We start from the raw sequence: 20,889 nt of genomic DNA, 5'->3' as shown, positions 1-20,889 counted from the left end.
CTCCCACGATGGGAATCACTGCCTAATGGTGATTTTCCCTCCCTATTTCTGGACTGAACTTTCATGTCCGTTCAGTGGTGTGTATTTCTTAACAGGATAGCACGTGGCCATACAGAGTGTTGTTCCCGTTTTCATTGATGAAAGTTTATCCTTAGGGAGGGGAAAAGAGAGGGGGGGAGACAGGGAGGGGGGGGGCGGAAAGAGGAGTATAGAGAGATGATAGTGGAACTACGGAGAGACAGGATGAGTGGTGGTAGAGATAGATTGGGAGGGAGGGAGAGACTTGGGGAAACAGAAAAAAGGAGGAAGAGAGCAACAAGGCCAACGGCACAGTCTGAGGAGAGATGGGAGTGGAGAAGCAGAGGCGAGAAACAGGGGTAGGAAAGAGGCGGGGCGACAGGGAGGGAAGAGAACAGCGGGAAATGAGGTGGACGTGAGTGAGAAATGAACATGGAGTGAGAGAAGGGAAAAAAGAGGCTTCGGAGAAAGAAGTGACGGAAGAGAGAGGGGGAAGGAATAGTGGAGGGAGAAAAATGGGGAAGCTAAATGGCGATAGAAGTAGGGAGGGAGAAGGGGGAGATAAATGAGGGAAAGAGGTCTGATATCCCTGTTGGTGAGAGAAGCAAGACAGGAATTGATATAGGTCGCTCATTTTAACTGGAGATGGATGAAAATCTCAGGAATTCTACATCTTCCATATAATTTTCTTTGAGATCAATAATGTGTCTATCTATCTAGATGAGTACACAATCTTTGGGGTTTGTTGCTCCCCGACCGGTTGGTTGGGTATATTTGAGGGGTACATAGGTAATCATTTAATGTAGCAAGGGGAATCGGCACAGGAGAATAGATCAGCCACAATCATAAGACACACAGGAGAATTACTCCTCATTTCTGTTCTAAATTGAGGTCCCTCTATTCTGAAGGTGGTCCCCCTGATCCTGGATCAGCATTGATAGACCACATCCACTCTATCTATGTCCTCTGGTCCTCGACTCCCCCACTATAGGAGACATCCTCTCCACATCCACTCTACCTGTGTCCTCTGGTTCTAGACTCCCCAAACATAGGAACCATCCTCTCCACATCCAGTTTATCATGGCTTTTCAACATTCGAGAATGACGCCCACACCGCTTCATTAATCTAAACTCCAGCGGGAACAGGCCCAGAGACATCAAATGCTCCTCGTGCTTTAACCCCATCAGTGCCGGAATCATTTTCATGAACGTCCTCTGGAATGTCTTCAATTCCAGCACATCTTTTCAGAGATAAGGAGACCATATCACCAAACTCATAATTGCCAAGTGTGGTCTAACCAATGCCGTTTAAAGCCTTAGTATTATATCCTGCCTTCTAGTCCTCTCGTAATGAATGCTAACATCACATTTACATAAACTTAAAGGTGAAAGGCGAGGGTGGGGTGGGAAGAGGGAAGTGTTGGCATAAGGATGCCGTTGCTATTCTACCATCATCCCTGCTGGTGTCTCCTTCCAATCAACTTTGGTGAACTATTCTCTCATGAATCTGCAGTTCATCTCACTCCACTAATCATGATAAATCTTTTTTATAGCTTTACCTCTCAAACTGCAGGGTGAATTCTATCATATTCTGATTATTGCCTCCTCAGCATTTCCTTACCTTGAGCTTCCAAACCAAATTTGATTCATTGCACAACACCCAATCCAGAACTACATTTTCCATAGTGGCACAACCTCAAGCTGTTCTAAAAAGCCATCTGATTGGTATTCTCCAATTTCCCTCTCTTGAGAACAAGCACCAGCCTGATTTTCACACTCTCCCTCCACCTTCCCAACTCATGGACAGCTTGTCCCACAACCATCAGGTAGGAGATTACATAGCCTTCACACCAGGTCTACCAAACCTAAAACAGCTAATTTTCCCAAGCAATAAGTCTGATCAACAACTCTACCCACAAACGCACACTTCCACACTGCTAAACAACGCTCGTTTATCATTTTCTGTCAGTCGCCTTATGGACAGACATCCTGTGCCTTGCGACACTTTATGGACTAATGTGCGGTGTATAAGCTGTGGATATATATTTTTATTAAGGTTTGTTTTTTGCTGCACCAGACCCGGAGTAATAATTATTTCCAAATCTGAAACATGCTGAAAATGGCTGATTTTATGTGCCCCAAATAACCTGAAAACACATCCTCAACATCCGAATCCAATATCTTCCCAACCAGTGAGGTCAGACTAACTGGCCCATAATCTTGTATCTTCTACCTCTCTACCTTCTTGAAGAGTGGAGTGATATTTCCAAATTTCCAGTCTTCCAGAACCATACCAGAGGCCACTGATTCTTGAAGCATTGTTACTAATCCCTCCAGAATCTTTTCAGCCACCTCTTTCAGAACTCTCAGATGTGCACCATCTACTCCAGGTGACCTATTTACCTTCAGACCTTTCTGCTTCCCAAGAACCTTCTCATGAGTAATGTAACTTTACATAATTCTGACCACTGACATCTGGACATCCACCATCCTGCTCGCGTCTTCTGGAGTGAAGACTGATGTAAAATACTTATTCAGTTCATCCGCCAGCTTCATGCTCCACATTACTACCCCTCCAGCCTCGTTTTCCAGTGGTCTGATATCCATTCTCACTTTTGTTATATCCATATTAGTGTATTCTTTTTTCAAAATACCTTAGTCCCATTCCAATCTGGAAACTTCACAAAGAAAAACAAGAACTGAAATGACAAATTCAGAAAACCCTATTTACCACTTAGATGAAAACTACCGAGGACAGAACTAGGAAGAGCTATAATAGTCATTAAAAATAAACCAACAGTCTGATAAGATTTCTAAAGTATATATTTTCATACAAAATATACAGGATTCAGCACACCAGACAGGTATATGCAAATCTGATTTGAAATACAGACCAGAAAACTTAAATGAAAGGCCAACTCAGAAAAATGAATCATCACTATGGAAGAAAGCATTAACCAGTGGAATGAGTCTGACCCTCCATGGGAGACATCTCAACAATCTGAGCAGACCAGATGGTGACAAGGAAGCGTCGAGCGCCCGACTCTGAGTTGGAGACCTCTTCCCAGAAATAGGGGTGCCTTGGGGAATTACAGGACAAGGTGGTTAACATTTTAAAATAAACAGAAATACATAAAAGACAAACAAACAAGGCAATAAATGCAGAAAATGCCAAGAGAAACCAGACACAATCCAACACATTCCAGGATCCTGCAGCAGTTTAACTCAATCTGATTACTTACAAAGGTACAATCAAGTGGCAAATATCATTCACCAAAATCTTGCTTTAAAATACAAACCCATTCATGACCACCATAACTTCATTAAGGCACCATGAATTTAGGCCTGATCCAGTTTTAGAGTCAAAATCTTACAAACTATAGGATAATCAATACATTAATGCAGATAGGACAATCCATAATAACCATTTGGATATAATATTACAGGATAAACAAGCAGGAACAACCCCCTCAATAGATAAAACTATTCTGAACACACACGTTCCTCGACCAATGGAGCACCTCACCACAGGCATTATTTGTGTCATCAGTCAGACAATTGAATTATTATCTCTGTCAATCAGCTTCCAAATGTTGCTACTCTGTCATTCGTTGTCCACCCCGCTGCTGATTCCCTTCTCCTCATCGTACGTTCTTACCTCGACCATCACCCAGAGCCCCAAAGTCTGCCCTGTGCGGACCCGCCTCTGGTTTCTAACCCCACTTGGTTGAACTAATGGCTTCCCATTCTGCTTTCAGCCTTTACAGGACAGTGGTGTTTTCTAACAACCCTTTAGTAGCAGGGAAAATGACCCATAATATGGAAATCAGCCATGAATAAGGAGGCTAACTGCCAATGTCATTCTTCCTCAGCCCAGAAATTTGAGAGGCAAAGAACATGTCAGACAGAACTGCAATCAACTTGACTTCTTCATTCTGCAGGAAATTCAATGGAAACCTCTTCACCCACAGAGTGGTGACTGTTTGGAATCCATCACCACAGGGAGAGCGAGAGGGGAACAACAGGGGAGGATTTCAAAGGTCTGTCATGGAACTGAATCACTGGCAGGGTTCATCCAGCCTGAGTTGACTCTACTGTACACTAGGTGTGTTATAAATTCACTAAGTACTGGAGACAGAGTTTAAAATAGAACTGATTATTTGTCTCAGATCCAGAACATTAAACTCCAGTCCCATTAAAGGTGAATGTGCAGCAGAAGAAACTCCTCCCATGTCCAGTGACCAGGGTGCAGAACTGGGTGTGGTGAGCAGCAGCAATAATTGCAGAGTTCAGCACCGACAGTCACTCTCAAAATTGCATTCAGCAACGGTGATGGACAAATATCCAACATTCAGCTCATTGAAACTTTCTCCCCAGTGTGAACCCAGTAGTGTGTCACAAGGTTAGATTACTGAGTGAATCCCTTCCCACATTCACAGCAGGTGAACGGCCTCTCCACAGTGTGAACTCAATGATGCACATTTGGTGGAGATGTCTGAGAGAAACTCTTCCCAATGTATGAGCAGGTGATCAGCCTCTACCCAGTGTGATCTCGCTGGTGTCTCTGTAGATGAGATGATCGGCGGAATCCCTTCCCACATTTACAGCAGGTGAATGGTCTCTCCCAAGTGTGAGCTCGCTGGTGTGCCAATAGGGAAGATGACCGAGTGAATCCCTTCCCACATTCTGAGCAGGTGAACTGCCTCTCCCCAGTGTGAACTGACTGATGTCTTAGTCGGTGAGAAGAGCAAGTGAATCCTTTCCCACAGTCTGAGCAGGAGAATGGCCTCTCCCCAGTGTGAATTGACTGGTGTATCTTCAGTTGGGCTGAGCAAGTAAATCCCTTCCCACAGTCTGAGCAGGTGAATGGCCTCTCCCCAGTGTGAATTCGTTGGTGAGCCATTAGGTTGGATGACTGACTGAATCCCTTCCCACAGACTGAGCAGGTGAACGGCCTCTCCCCAGTGTGAACTGACTGGTGTCTCAGTAGGTGACATGCCAGAGAGAATCTCTTCCCACAGTATGGGCAGCTGAATGGCCTCTCTCCGGTGTGAACTCGCTGATGATTCTGTAGGTTGGATGATCGAGAGAATCCCTTCCCACAGACTGAGCAGGTGAAAGGCTTCTCCCCGGTGTGAACTCGCTGGTGTCTCTGTAGGTAGGATGACTGACTGAATGTCTTCCCACAGATTGAGCAGGTGAACGGCCTCTCCCCAGTGTGAACTGACTGGTGTATCTGTAGGTCGGATGATTGAATGAATCCCTTCCCACATTCTGAGCAGATGAAAGGCTTCTCCCCAGTGTGAACTCGCTGGTGTCTCTTTAGGTGGGATGACTGAGTGAAAGTCTTCCCACAGTCGGAGCAGGTGAACGGCTTCTCCCCAGTGTGAATTCGCTGATGTAGCTTCAGTTGAGATGAAGAAGTGAATCCCTTCCCACAGTCCAAGCAGGTGAACAGCCGCTCCCTGGTGTGAACTCGCTGGTGAGCCATTGGGTCAGATGACTGAGTGAATCCTTCCCCACAAATTCAGCAGATGACCAGCCTCTGCCCAGTGTGAACTGACTGGTGTGTCCACAGGTGGGATGACCGACTGAATCCCTTCTCACACACAGAACAGGTGAATGGCCTTGTCCCAGTGTGAACTCGCTGATGTACCTTCAGTTGTGATGACCAAGTGAATCCGTTCCCACTGTCCGAGCAGGTGAACGGCCTCTCCCCAGTGTAAAATGATGGGCATGCCAGTCGGTCAGATGATCGAGTGAAACCCTCTCCACAGTCTGAGTAGGAAGGATGGTCGATTGAACCCCTTGCTCCACTTCTTAAATATCTGGACAGAGACAGCAAAACTGGTGTGTTGTGTTTGAATTCCCATAGACAAATTCTTTGTTGTATTTAACCTGTAAAAAAGATTTACAAAATCCATCAATGGGTGTGGGTCAAAATTTCAGACGAGATCACTCGAATTGTCAAGGTGTAATCTGGCATCACACTGTTACAGTGAGGTTCTAACTGAGCACAGTGCTGGTATCAGGAATGACCATCAAGTTCTCTGATGCTCTTCCTGTCTCTATAAGAATGGGACATTTCTGCCGTCTCCAATCTGTGACCTGGCTCAGTTTGACTCTCTCCATTGGTATTATTCCCTGTTCCCACTGAGCTGCATGGGTGCCTGACCCCACAGTAACTGAAACACTCCCACACAAATAATCTTTCTTGACACACAGATGGAATTTCTTTTATGTACTGTTAATTTAAAGTGCCACAGTTTTAATGCCATGTAAATATCTCCTACTCAGCTGTACTGTATTGTTGGTCTGCACAGAATTCGAGTGAATGTTAGTATTATTTAAGGTACTTGTCACAGTCATGGAAAAGTACAACACAGACACAGGCCCTTTGGCCCATCTAGCTTATGTTGAATCATTCAAACTGTCTACTCCCGTACCCCTACTATCCAGGTACCTATACGAACCTCTTAAATGTTGAAATCGAGCACGCATGCACCATTTGTGCTGGCTGCTCATTCCACACCCGGATGACCAACTGTGTCAAGATGTTTCCCCTCATGTTTCCCTTAACGTTTCACCTTTCACACTTAACCCATGGTCGTTGGTTGTAGTCTCACCCCATCTGAATGGAAAAAGCAAACTTGCATTTACCCTATCTATGCCCCTCTATCACAATCAAATCTCCACTCAATCTTCTACATTCCAAGAAATAAAGTCCTGACCTGTTCAGTCTCTCCTTACAACCCAAGTCCTCCAGACCTGGCACCATCCTTCTGAATCTTCTCTGAACTGTTTCAACCTCTTTTACATCTTTCATGCCAGTAGGTGACCAAAACTGCACACAATACTCCAAATCAGGCCTCACCAATGTCTTGTACAAAGTCAACATAACATCCATCTCCTGTACTCAGTACTTCGGTTTATGAAGGCCAATGTGACAAAATCTTTCTTCCCGTCCCTATCGAACTGTGACACCGCTTTCAGTGAAATATAGACCTGTATTCCCAGATTCCTTTCCTCTACAAGACTCCTCAGTGCCCGACCAGTCACTGTGTAAGACCTACCCTGGCAGGTCCTACCAAAGTGTAACAGCTCACACTTGTCTGCATTAAATTCCATTTCCCATTTCTCAAACCATTTTTCCAGCTGGTCCAGATCGCACTGCAGGCCATGATAGTCTTCCTCGCCATCCACTACACCACCAAACTTGGTGTCATCCACAAATTTACTGATCCAGTTAACCACACTATCCTCCAGATTACTGATATAGATGACAAAAAACAACAGATCCAGCACTGATCCCTATGACACACCACGAGTCACAGGCCTCCAGTCAGAGAGGCAACCATCTGCTACCACACTCTGGCTTCTCCCAAAGACAGTGTCTCGTCCAGTTTACTATCTCATCTTGAATGCTGAATGACTGAACCTTCTTGACCAACCTCCCATATGAGACATTGTCAAGTGCCTTGCCGAAGTCCATTGTCAAGTGCCTTGCCTTCATCCACTTTCCTGATACCTTCCTCGAGAGACTCTATAAGATTCGTTAGACATGACCTACCATGCACAAAGCCATGCTGCCTTTCCTTAATCAGTCCACATCTATCCAAATACTTATACAAATACTTATATTTTGTCTCCTCATATGGATTACCATTCTGATCTTCAGCAGTATTCATTTTTCTCCCTTGCAATCTTTTTGCTCTTAACATATCTGCAGAATCCCTGAAGATTCTCCTTCACCTTGTCTGCTGGGGCAACCTCATGCCTTCTTTTATTTCTTTCATAAGTGTTCACTTGAATTTCCTGTACTTCACAAGCACCCCATTTGTTCCTATTTGACTGTACCTGGTATGCACCTCCTTATTATTGACCTGGGAGAGGAAAGCCAAAGGGGTGATAGAAGATTGATGAGTTTGGGGAACAAAACAAGAATGTGTCGGTTATCCCAGTGGTAAGGCTTGCTAGTGCTGCATGATGGGTGGGGTCTGTGAAACTAAAGTTGCAGGGGGAATGGGAACCTGAATGACAGAACAGATAGTGGAGGGGTTGTGGAGACAGATGTTGTTCAGCCCTCAGACAACGTCAGCATGGTGCAGTGAATATGCTGAGCCCTGCATATTTCAATACAAGGAGCTGCGTAGGAAAGGCGGATGTGTTCAGGGAATGGATCAACACCTGGAATTAAGACACTAGGATCTGGGAACTGTGGATTGAGACAGGCTGCTTTAGGGCAAAAGTGTGTTTGGTCAGTGGGAGGCCTTTAAAGTGAAATTTTGAAAGTACAAAGCGGGTATATGCTTGTCAGAATAAAAGGTGAAGATAGAAACTGTAGGGAACCTTGGTTTGCAAGAGATATTGAGACCCTGGTGAAGCACAAAATGGAGTTGCTAACAGGGATAGGCAGGCAGGTTCTTATGGAGTATAAAAAATACAAGAGAACACATAAGAAATAAATCAAGATGGCAAAAAAAAGCATGAGGTTGCACTCGCAGAAAAGATGAAGGATAATCCTCAGGGATTCTAGAGATAGATTAAGAGCAAAAGGATTGCAAGGCACAAAGTGGGTCCTCTGAAAGACCGGAATGGCAATCCACGTGTGGAACAAAGCAGCTGCGGGAGATGTTAAATATCTTTTCACCTCTATTTACTCAGGAGATGGACAAAGGGTCTAAGGGAGTGTGAAAAAGCGGCATTAAAATCGTGGACCCTGTACCAATTAAAGAAGAAAAGTTATTTCGCTGTTCAACATAGAACATAGATATCTACAGCATGTTCCAGGCCATTCAGCCCACAATGTTGTGCCAACCATGTAACGTACTCTACCAACGGCGTAGAATTTCTCTAGTGCACAGCCCTCTATTTCTCTAAGCTCCATGTTCCTAACTAAGAGGCTGTTAAAAAACCCTATTTATCCGCCTTTACCACCGTTGCCAGCAGTGCATTCCATGAATCCACCACTCTCGGTGTGAAAAACTTACCCCTGATATCCCCTCGGTACCTATTTCCAAGCACCTTAAAACTATGCCCCCTTGTGTAACCATTTCAGCCCTGGGGAAAAAAAAAACCTCTGGCTGTCCACACGATCAATGCCCCTCATCATCTTATCCACCTAAAAAAGGCTCCAAACATAAACAAGGAAATTATACATTGCTTTGAGGATTTGTTAGAAGTATAGAAGTTAGTGTTTTCATTTACACAGAGAGTGGTGAGTGTGTGGAATTGACTGCCAGCAGCGGTGGTGGAGGCGGAAACGAAAGGGTCCTTTAAGAGAGTCCTGGATGGATACATGGAGCTTCAAAAATTAGAGGGCTACGGGCAAGCCTAGGTAATTCTAAGGGAAGGATATGTTTGGCACAGCTTTGTGGGCCAAAAGGCATGTATCGTGCTGTAGGTTTTCTATGTTTCAGTGTAGACAAAATATAAGGGTATAGAACGGGTAAATTCAAGCAGGCTTTTCAAATGATGTTAAGTGTGACAACAACCAGAGGTTATGGGTAAGTGGGGAGGTGAAAATTTATGGGGAACATCTGGAAAATCTCTTCAATGAATTGGCTATGAGAGTGCAGAGTGAAATGCCAGCACAAGTGGTGCACGCTAGCTCGGATTCACCATTTCAAAGAAGTTTGGATGGGAGCCTGGATGGTAGGGGTATGGAGGGCGATGGTCCCAGTGCAGGTAGTTGCATTAGACAGCTTGAATGTATTTTCGGCATTGACTAGATGGGCCAAATAGCCTGTTTCTGTACTGAACTGCTCCATGTTTCTATGACAGAGAAGTTGGCCGAACTTGTTTGGACGGGGAAAGGTAGGAGTGACAACGGAGCAGCAATGGCTGCAGTTTCTGGGAACAATTCTGGAGCTGAGTGATCGATATATCCCAAAGAAGTGAAAGCACTGGAAAGGCAGGAGGACACAACCGTGGCTGACATGAGAAGCCAAAGCCAACATAAAAGCCGAAGAGAGAGCAAACAAAAGAGCAAAAGCTATTGGGAAGCTTTGAGAAACCAATAGAAGACCGAAAAACAAGTCAGATGAGTTGAGGACATAGAATGATGGTTAATGAGTCAGTCATTAGCGAGTCTTGGCAGCACCCAACAGTCTGAGCATTTAGAAGAACAAAATATCCGGGGCCTCAATATCTATTAAAAACCCAGGTTCCCTGCACCAGTTACCTTTCAACCTTTATTTTGGCAGTCACATACAAACTCAACACCCTCAAAATTTCACTTCTGAAGGCCTCCCACTTAGCAAGTACTCCTTTGCCAGAAAACAAACTGTCCCAAACCACACTTGTCAGATCCTTTCTGATAACATTAAAATTGACCTTTCTCCAATTGAGAATCTCCACCCGTGGTCCAGACCACTCTTTTTCCATATTTACTTTCAATTTCATGGCATTATGATCACTAATTTCTGTCACCAGCCGTGGATCATTTCCTAACAGCTTATTGCACACTTCTACATCCAGAATTCTAGGTTCTGATTAAGGGCACATTTGACAAACTCTACCCCATCTATTCCTTTTACAGTATGGGAGTCCCAGTCAATATATGGAAAGTTAAAATCACTTACTGAATCAACCTTTGTTTCTTGGCATGGTCTGCGATCTCTCTACAAATTTGTTCCTCTAAATCGCTCTGACTGTTGGGTGCAACCAAGTCCCAACAATGGCTAGAATATCATAATTCCCTGTTCTCAGCTCATCTGGAATCTGGACAGAAGGAATGGACCCTAACCCCTATTGACATCAATGGATCTGGGGTTGAGAGGGTGAACAACTTTAAGTTCCATGGCATAAACGTCACCAAGGATCTCACATGGCCTGCATATACTGGCTGTGTTGTGAAAAAAGCACAGCACCTCTTTCACCTCAGATGGTTGAAGAAGTTTGGGATGGGGACCCAAATCCTAAGGACTTTCTACAGGAACACAATTGAGAGCATCCTGACTGGCTGCATCACTGCCTGGTATGGGAACTGTACTTTCCTTAATTGCAAGAACCTTTACTGGTAGAGGGAAGAATGGATTAAATTAAATACCAGCAAATTCTGGAAGCAAACATCACACTGTCTGTAAATAAGCCGAAGATGAAAAGAGGATGGCTTCTACAACAAGATAATGATCCTAAACACACCTCAAAATCCACAATGGACTACCTCAAGAGGTGCAAGCTGAAGGTTTTGTCATGGCCCTCACAGTCCCCCGACCTAAACATCATCGAAAATCTGTGGATAGACCTCAAAAGAGCAGTGCATGCAAGACAGCTCAAGAATCCACAGAACTAGAAGCCTTTTGCAAAGGAAGAATGGGCGAAAATCCCCCAAATAAGAATTGAAAGACTCTTAGCTGGCTACAAAATACATTTACAAGCTGTGATACTTGCCAAAAGGGGGTGTTACTAAGAACTGACCATGCGGGGTGCCCAAACTTTTGCTTTTGGCCCTTTTCCTTTTTTGTTATTTTGAAACTGTAAAAGATGGAAATAAAAAAGCTTTCTTGCTTAAAATATTAAAGAAATGTGTCATCATTTTTGGAAATCAGTTCAAATTTTACTCGTTTAACTATTCACAGTAACAAAAATTTTGACCAGGGGTGCCCAAATGTTTGCATGCCAGTGTAATTGAGCAGGCCTCTTTTGAAGAGGCCGTCTCCGCCCAGAAGGTTGAGCTGTTCCTACAACTAATAATACCACCATGGCTGTTGTGAAAATATTGCTAAATAACTCCTCACTATGGACTTACAGAAATAAGCCAGGACAATGGGCCAAAATAAATGAGGAAATCTCTAAAGAACTTGCTATAAAACATCAGTTCCATTGCACCCGTCATCTGAAAGCATTGGCATAGTGGAACAAGCCAATGGTACTTTGAAAGATAAGTTGGCAAAACTTAGACAAGAAACTGAAATGATCTGGTTGAAGGTTTTACACTTAGTCCTATTCCATATGGGAATCACACCATCAAGTTAGACAGGGCTGTCACCTGCAGAAATTATCTACAGGAAGCCCAAGAGAACCACATTGGGACCCCGACCTTGTCTGCCGCTCCTCCCTCAGAGCTTACCTGCAACATTGGATATGCAAACCTTGGGGGAGGAGATGGGAAAATATTTATGGAAATTAACAGAAACTCTCCAAAGCTTGCATTCACAGGTACGACAGGCCTATCGAGAGGACGAACCCCAAACTAAAGGTGACCACTCCACCATCGAGACTGGAGATTTTGTCCTGCTCAAGAACTGGGATGGTAGGAAGTTGGGACCGAGGTGGAGAGGACTGTACCAAGTGCTACTGACAACACCTCCTGCAGTGATGGTGGAAGGGCAGCTCCGGCGGATACATTGAACGGACTGTAAACATGTTACTGGCGGAACTGATAAGGACTGAATAATGTACTGGTTAATGCTGATTTTAATGACCCTAAGGGAAACTGCCCCTGTCTCAGGAGGCCTCCAGTTTAACACTTTCCTGTCCCTCTGCCACACCAAGGCTAAGCACGTAGAGCGGGGAGCATGTTGGGTAAGTGACGAAATTCCCCAACATGGTCAGACTACGATCCCCATGTCACTGGTGCCCCTGAATACTAGCAAAGTAAATTCAGTTCTGGTGTTTTCTGATAGCCGTAATGGTAGCATTGTTAATTGCACCATATCCAGGTCTGGAAGGCGAGACTGGGGATGGTGTTGCTTTAATGTTGGAGACGTAGATCTCCACAACAAGACCCCTCCAACCTATGGCCGGGGATAAGAGTTACATCTCCAGCAGTGGCTAGTACTACTTGTTGGTGTACCCAGAATGAGAGTGCACCCTATCAAGTGGGAAGTAGTAACTGTACCAAGAGTCAAACTTATGATTCCCCTGGACCACTAAATGGAACTTATTGGGTTTGTGGAAACGGGGCCTATCCCTGGCTGTTGGGAGAAAGAACAGGGCAGCGGCATGGAACCAAACCCTACCAGACGGGTTCTCGAGGGGGGACGAGGGTTGGAGTGGTTGTAGCTACTTGGCCGAACTTGTGCCACACTTGAGGATCCTGGCTCAGCTTCAGGATCAACCCCACTGGAATAGGCAACGAAGGGCTGCCTGATAAATTTGGTGGATTGCTTTGAGAAATAATAAGCAGGGTGGACAAAGGAGAATTGGTAGATATTGTGTACGTGAATTTTCAGACCTTTGACAAAGTACCACACATGAGGCTCCTTAACGAGCTCTGAGCCTGGTTGGGCGGCGATGAGGAAGGGGCTGATCTCGGGTTTGTGTAAATCGAAGGGCGGTTGCAGTGGGAAAGGGTCGGGACCGAGCCAGACGGTTGGACAGTCAGGGCCAGGAATGTAGGATCAGTTAGTTCTGGTTCCCCAAGCTGTGAAAGTGGATGTCGGTGACGAGGATCTGTCTACATGTACGGGTGTGGGGTAAATGGTGGGAATGTTGTGGGGCTACTGGCCGGTGGAGGGAGGTTGGGGATGTGGGTTATCGGACACAGTGTGACCCGGGAGGATGGGTCCTAGGGCACATCACGTTGTGAGCAAGGGAGGATCTGGTCCATTGCATCAGAGAGCTTTCAGAAAGCAACAAATCTCTCTTTATATTAATCACTGTCTAATCTTGCTGCTACCATTGTGTTTGTCACAGAGCCCAGAGTCTGGGAACAGCTCGATGGTAGGAAGCAGATGGTGATGATGGGAGCAAACATGAGGAAGTCTGCAGTTGCTGGAAATTCAAACAACAAACACAAAATGCTGGTGGACCACAGCAGGCCAGGCAGCAACTATAAGGTGAAGCACTGTCGACATTTTGGACCGAGACCCTTCGTCAGGACTGTCTGAAAGGAAAGATACTAAGGGATTTGAAAGTAGTGGGGGGAGAGGGAAATGTGAAATGATAGGAGAAGACCGGAAGGGGTGGGATGAAGCTAAGAACTGGAAAGGTGATTGGCAAAATTGATATGGAGCTGGAGAAGGAAAAGGATCATGGGACGGGAGGCCTCGGGAGAAAGAAAGGGGGAGGGGGGAAGCACCAGAGGTCGACAGTGTTTCTCCTTATAGATGCTGCTTGGCCTGCTGTGTTCCACCAGCATTTTGTGCGTGTTGGTGATGCTGGGAGGCTGTTTATTGGAGTCAAGGCCCGTGCCTCCTGGAGCTCCCCAGGGTGACACCCATTGCTACTTGTCATCTATGTCAATAATCTGGTTGAGAATGTACAGGGTACGGGTAGCGAGTTTGCAGCAAGTAATTGCAAACAATTACCTCCTTTTGCAGGATAGTAAATATAAACACCCCTCTTTCCCTCTCCACACTCAGAACTGACCAAAAGCTACTTCAGAAGATGCAAGCTCTTCAAATGAGCAAACACTGAGGGAATGTGAGAGACTTTAAAGAGCTGGAATACTGACAGCACGTTACAGACCTGGAGTGATTGCAACTGGGTCTGACAGACTTAACTGATACATTCATTCTCACCTCAACTATTCCCTACTTTATTTTGTACAGTTACCGTAAATTCCAGTGTATAAGCTGAGAATTTGGCCCCAAATTTTGGTTAAGGGGTCAGCTTATACAGAGGGTGCCAAATTTGGAGAAACGAATACAGGGAACACAGGTCGGATTTATTGGTTGTTTTTGAGTCTAATTGGTTCCACTCTCGACGCATGAATTCTTTGGTTTGTTTAAACTCACATCCAGTGGCTGGAGCACGGAGATCAAACCACCAGGGATGACTGCAATGTCTGTATTTTCAGCTTTCAATGCTGCTTTTGTCTCACCTGACAAGTGCGCTTTGAACATGTTCCAGACAAGTTGCAACTTTTCTTTCCCGAAACCTTCGGGACATCAACACCACACCTCTTTAACCCGCTTCGTCCATCCAGCAGCGATTTTGAACGTAAACAACACCCCGCGGGAATTTTCTGCGCAATCTTTGTTTTTTGTCTCAACAGAAGATCGCGTCTATTCATAAATCGGGTGCACCAACTTCGCGTAGCTTTGAAATTTTCACTGACCTCACGGTGTTTTTCAGCCCATTTCAACACTTGAACTCGAATCATTTCTCTGGTAACAATGTATCCGGGTGATCGCTGGTGATTCACTCATTCTAAAACCTTTTCTTCCGGTTCTGGCCACCGGCATGTTTTCCCACGGTTTGCACATTTCATCTTTGGCATTTCCCTCAGTGTGTCTTCTGCCTTTCTCCACTCTCTCACACTCTCTCGTTTACACTAAACTTCTTAGCCGCTGCAGAATTATTCGTTCCTTTTGCAAAATCAACAACCTTCAGCTTGAAGCCAGCATCACATTGCATTTGTTTTAATCTTTTGTGCATGGCGGTCGCAATCTCAATACTGAGTACACGTACTGATCCCGCCACCCCATGTTATGTTTTAACGAGATTACGATGGGTGATAAATGGTTTCGCGGGGGTTACATTTCAGAGGCTTCTTTACCATTGGAGACATAATCCAAAATCTCCCTCCCTGATTTATTTATTAAGAATTTGCTTATAATGCTCTTCAACGTGTAAGCCTGTTTTCTTAGCAGGTACCGGTTCACAAAATTTCCAGGTTCCGGATCCGGCAAAGCTGAGTACAGGCACGTGAGATCTTGTGATCGTTTCTGGTTAAATCAAAAACCTCTAAAAAAGGGGTCAGCTTATACAAAGGTAACATGAAAAAGTCACTTTTTTAACCTTGAAAATGGGGGTCGGCTTATACTCCGGAATATACGGCTGTAATGTCTAAAGGATCAGTGTCTGAGTAAATGAGACTCACCAAACTTGCTCCTGACTGAATCAATGGAAACCCTGAGTCAGAAGGGTTTCTCTCCAGTCGGTGCTCTCAGTCCTCGGGCAGGTTCACTTACTGTTGTTCCCTCGTCTTCAGTCGCAGTTTGCTTCCAGTTGTGGGCTTTTCTTCCAATAAGTCTCTCACCGCAGGTCTAACTTTAACACGAAAGATAATGAAGCACGTTAACAGTACAAAGGAGAACAAAATATTTCTGCTCACTGAAATCTAAACATTGAAGACAAATATAATGATCTCAGTGAACAAATCTGTAATTGTCCCTGACATGTCACAAAACCTGATATGGGATAGGAAGGAGTCATCGTTCAGTAATGGTCAGATATAAGATGCAGGGACAGACTTAGGTGATTCGATCCATCGAGTCTGCTCCACCACTCAACCATGGCTGAGATTTATTCCAACACCATATTCCTGCCTTCCTCCTGTAACCCTGAACCTACTTAGCAACCATCAATATATTAATCTCTGCCATAAATATACCCAAATAGCAGCCTCAACCAACCTCTGCGGCAACAAATTCCACAGATCAGTCATCTTTTGGCTGAATAAATTTTTTTCATCACAGTTTTGAAGGGAAGCATCTTTATTCTGAGCCTGTGCTGTCAGATCACAGACTCTCCATCTGATGGAAACATCCTCTCCATGTCCACTGTATCCAGGCTTTTCAGCATTCGGTAGGGTTACTAATCCCTCCACCACCCCCACCGTCCCTCTGAACTCCATTGCGCACAGCCCCATGACCATCAAATGATCCTCATACATAAAGCCGATCATTCCTGAGATTATTCACGTGAATCTCATTAGCAACAACTGCACTGAACACATTCCCAAGTACAACAGACAATCAGGAAATTTAAACCATTCCAGAGTGAATGGAATAAAAAGAAACTGGATTCACCAGAATCGCTCAACAGGTATGGAACTGCTGTGGGGAGAGCAACCAATTTAACGATTCAGGTTCACAATCATTTGTCAGAATGGATTCAAAATTTATCATTTTTAGTGCAGATCTCCAGCAACCTGAGTTTCTGTTTGATTTCCACTGTCTGACAGACAGGTGACAGCGAGGAGGAAGTTCCAAACACAGTTCAAACACTGAACCCCCCCAGGTCTATTTCTACTGGTTCAAACACAGAACAGCCCATTTACTCACAGCCTCTCCTTGTGAGGGATGGAATACAAACTCATTCCCTCCTCAGATTAGCAGCACTGCTTCCAAAGGAACTCCGGAAAAAAAACCACTTGATCCCAGAGCAGAAATACTCGCTCAACACCCCGTAAACCTGGGCAGCTTGATCCCCGGGTCCATGTTACTTGGATTTAAACAGGGGTGCAGTGCTGCCGGAGCTCACCGGAGCACCACTCCAGTACCTCTGTGAAAAAAAAGTCAAAATGAAAAAGCGGGGAATTTAACAGCTGCTGCATATTAAATTGAGGGAATTTTACGGAAGCGGGGGTTGGTGATAGGGGTTGGTGGATGGGGGGAAATGCCACTAATAACATTAAGATCAGATATTTGATCGTTTTTGGTGAAATCCTGGAGCTGTGACTGTGGTGGTCCGTGGATTACTCGCTAATACAAAAGTAAATTTTTTCTTACTAACAACCCTATGGCTTCTAAGCAAACAACGTTCGTTACTCCACTTGCTTGACAATTATATTTTATGATTATTAGTGAATGCAACTGTGCGATACTTTGTCGCATTATTAAATTAAGTGTTATATGTTTTATTGTACCAGTTATATACTGAAATGCAGTGATTGGCTATAATCTTGTTAATGTCTTAACTATCATCGTATTTCTGTGGAGCTCTGGAATTCATATATACTTCTTTCATATTTATTTCGTGTTTGACATTATAAAAAGCCCAAATTGTGTACGTGCTCATCACATGAATGGGGCAAGAAAGTTACCCAGTACATGACAGGAGCAGGTACACAAATTAGGTGTGACATACGAGGGGTAATTGATAAATTCGTGACCTAAGGTGGAAGGAGCAGATTTTAGAAAAACTAGCAATTTTCCATTATCTGAAACAGAAATCCCGCAAAAGTTATTAATTTCAAACTTTCTGCACAATCACTCAAAGAGTTGAACTGCAAGTGCATGTACCGTGAGCTGTATAACTTTAGCCGTTCTAACATAGGCCACAAACTAATCAATCACCGCTCGTACAGCTCTGGCAGCTAAAAGATTGGCATTGCACCCCTGCTCCAGCCGTCCGGCAGAGCTCAGGCCCGGCCCTTTCCCAATGCAACCGGCCCCCAATTTACAGAAATCCGCCGAGATCAGACCCCACTCACACCCGTTCGAGTCGGAGATCCCCCAACAACAGCTACAGTCGACACTGCGCATGCGTTTAACAGGAGGTCTTTCCGCAGCACCACCGGTGGCCGGAGGTCTGCACATCGTCGCCAGTGGCCGGAGGTCCGTACAGCGACACCAGCGGCCGAAGGTCTGCACATCGCCACGAGTGGCCAGCGGTCCCTGCAGCGCCTCCTGTGATCGGAGGCGTGAGGGACAATGGAGAGGCAAATCACAAACGCGGCAAAGTCTGCAGATAATACACACAAAATGCTTGTGGGACACAGCAGGCCAGACAGCATTTATAAAGAGAAGCACTGTCGACATTTCGGGCCGAAACGTTGACAGTGCTTCTCCTTATAGATACTGCCTGGCCTGCTGTGTCCCACCAGCATTTTGTGTGTGTTGTTTGAATTTCCAGCATCTACAAATTTCCTCGTGGTTGCTCTTTAAAGTCTGCAGATGCAGGAAATCCACAGCAACACAAACAAAATGCTGGCGGAACTCAGCAGTCCCGCAAGCATCTATCAAAAAGAGTCAACAGTCGTGAGAAGTCAGAGAGGAAGAGAGGGAGTGGGAGGGAGGGAGATTTGTTCACCGGGAGGAGAAATCGAGATTCATGCCATCAGGTTGGGGGAAGGGCTACCCAGACGGAATATAAGGTGCAGATCCTGGACCTTGAGGGTGGACTTAACTTGGCACAAGAGGAGGGGATGCGTTGACGCGTCGGATCGGAAATCGGAATGAAAATGTTTTGACACCGGGAAGTCCCGCTGGGAGCGGATAGTTCAAAGGTCAGTTTATTATCAAAGCAGGTATCCATAAACAACTCTTGAGTTTTTTTTTCTCCAGAGAACCACAAAACAAAGGAAGAGCATGAAAGTCGTTCAGAGAGAAGAATCAAATTCCAACCTCACCCCCCGCTTCAAAAAGAACGGCACCCCGATCATCAACCCGCAAAACCCACCCCTCCCGCACAAAAGGGAACAATAACATCGATCCGCCCCCCCCCCAAAAAACAACCCTACCCCGCACAACTGCGGAGGAGTCGGTGTCACCAGTGTAGAGGCGGCCGCATCGGGAGCAGCGGACACAATAGGCGACCCCGGAAGATTCACAGGTGAAGTGTCGCCTCACCTGGAAGGATGTTTGGACAACGGAGAGAGTTCGGCCGTCTGGCCCTTTCACTGTGACACCCCGAACTCCACATCAAATCCATCCAAACGAATCTGGGCGAACTTTAATGTCCAATAAATATAATTCCTCTCAGCGATCAGCTGTCTGAATGAATAACTGACTTTAAAGAGGAAGGGGTGTCTATGGTCCACATTGTCAGGGTGTTGAGTTTACCAGGAGACAAGACTGCAGGGACGAGAGATTTTCTGTTGACTAATACACTGTGTGTGGACCCCACTGGCAATTCTGGTGTTGTGACCCGAATTGAGACAAACACCACGCTGCCCACTCCACCAACAGCACGGCACAGCCGGACACATAACCGGGGACTTTACATCTCACAGCACTGGATTCAGTGATGAAACCCGTGATTAATGTTGTTGTCCCACTGAAACATCAGAAATGTCCATTCAGGTGTTTTTAAATGTGAGCGCTCCGCCACAGGTGACGTCACATAGGTGAATCCACGAGACTGACGTCACACATAGGTCCCCACACCGGGATCTGCCCTCACGTGCGCGGTGTCTTACGTCACCCGCGCGCTGGAGAGCTCGAGCTTTATCGGTTTAACGGCGGAGCTACCAATCACGTGACCATCCCCTCCCCCACCGCTGAAAAACAAAGCTTCAAGAGCTTCGCTTTTTCCATTGGTGCGGAGGAATGTCAATCACTGGTTACACCCAATAGCGGAAGCGGACAAGCCGAGAGGGCGTTACCCTGCTGAGTTCGTCTCTCGCTGCGGTGCCGGAGTCTGGACAGAGCGGAACAAATCTCAATGTAAATGTCCGCTTTCTGATTTCTATTTCCCTCCGAGGGAAGTTGAGGAGTTTGTGCAGCGTCTCCTGCGGCCGGAGTCTGATATATCACTGAGAGGTAGGAGGAGACCGCTCGGCCCGTTGGTTTGATGCCGGTTCCCCGGGGTGAGGAGAGGGAGAGGGGGATTTTAATGAAAGGATGAAGATGGTGAGAGACGGGTCGGACAGGATGTTTGTCCCGGTGGGGACAGGAGGGACTCATCTGTGGAAATGTCTGAGCCCACGGTGGTGGCGAGCAGAGGGATTCACCACATTGGGGGGCAAACACCGGCAGACTGTTGCCCTGCAAGCGGGGCCAATGGTCCGGGCAAAGTGACAATTATTAGGGATTTGTTAAGACTGTCCCTGGAATATGGTGTAAAATCCCGATCCCCATACTAACACGGGTTATACAGACCAAAGAACAAACTGCCGGAGGAACTCAGTGGGTCGGGCAGCATCTGTGGAGGGAAATGGACCGTCAACATTTCGGGCCGAGACCCTCCCTCTGGACTGAGAGTGGACGGGAAATAGTCAGAGAAAAGAGGTGAGGGGTGGGGATGGGGCAAGAGCTGGGGAGTGAGAGGTGGATCCAGGTGAGGGGGGAGGTGGGAAGGTGGAAATAGTGACGGGGGGAGGTGAGTGTTTGGGGCAACACCGGGCTGCAAAAGGTGGTAATTAATGCAACAGAGGATTAACAAAGAGGTTAGAGAGTATTTGTTATAGAGAGTGCAATGAAGATTCACCAGACTGGTCCCTGGAGTGGTGGGTCATCATATGGAGAAAGATCA

At 45.7% G+C, this 20,889-nt stretch overlaps 1 protein-coding gene across 2 annotated transcripts; it reads right to left on the bottom strand.

The window, feature by feature from the left end:
- Window positions 1-2,823: 2,823 nt before the first annotated feature.
- Window positions 2,824-18,164, bottom strand: LOC140722736 (uncharacterized). Of its 2 annotated transcripts, XM_073037431.1 has the most exons (4): window positions 18,130-18,164; window positions 16,977-17,196; window positions 15,791-15,960; window positions 2,824-5,916 (listed from the first exon to the last, which is right to left on the bottom strand). In XM_073037431.1, exon 4 carries the CDS (start codon window positions 5,507-5,509, stop codon window positions 4,556-4,558), a length of 954 nt encoding a protein of 317 aa, XP_072893532.1. In that variant the 5' UTR covers window positions 5,510-5,916; window positions 15,791-15,960; window positions 16,977-17,196; window positions 18,130-18,164; the 3' UTR covers window positions 2,824-4,555. The 2 variants fall into 2 exon arrangements, with proteins under 2 accessions (XP_072893532.1, XP_072893533.1); XM_073037432.1 differs by lacking the exons at window positions 15,791-15,960; window positions 16,977-17,196; window positions 18,130-18,164 and adding an exon at window positions 6,492-6,512.
- Window positions 18,165-20,889: the final 2,725 nt, after the last annotated feature.

This window comes from Hemitrygon akajei, unplaced genomic scaffold, assembly GCF_048418815.1.
Source record: "Hemitrygon akajei unplaced genomic scaffold, sHemAka1.3 Scf000087, whole genome shotgun sequence".
Classification (NCBI taxonomy): Eukaryota; Metazoa; Chordata; class Chondrichthyes; order Myliobatiformes; family Dasyatidae; genus Hemitrygon; species Hemitrygon akajei.
This window is presented reverse-complemented; position numbering and strand designations above follow the sequence as displayed.

What these genes read in the sequence shown, in the direction of transcription:
- LOC140722736 (XM_073037431.1), bottom strand. Translation starts at nt 5,509, where the DNA reads ATGGCTCACCAGCGAGTTCACACCAGGGAGCGGCTGTTCACCTGCTTG.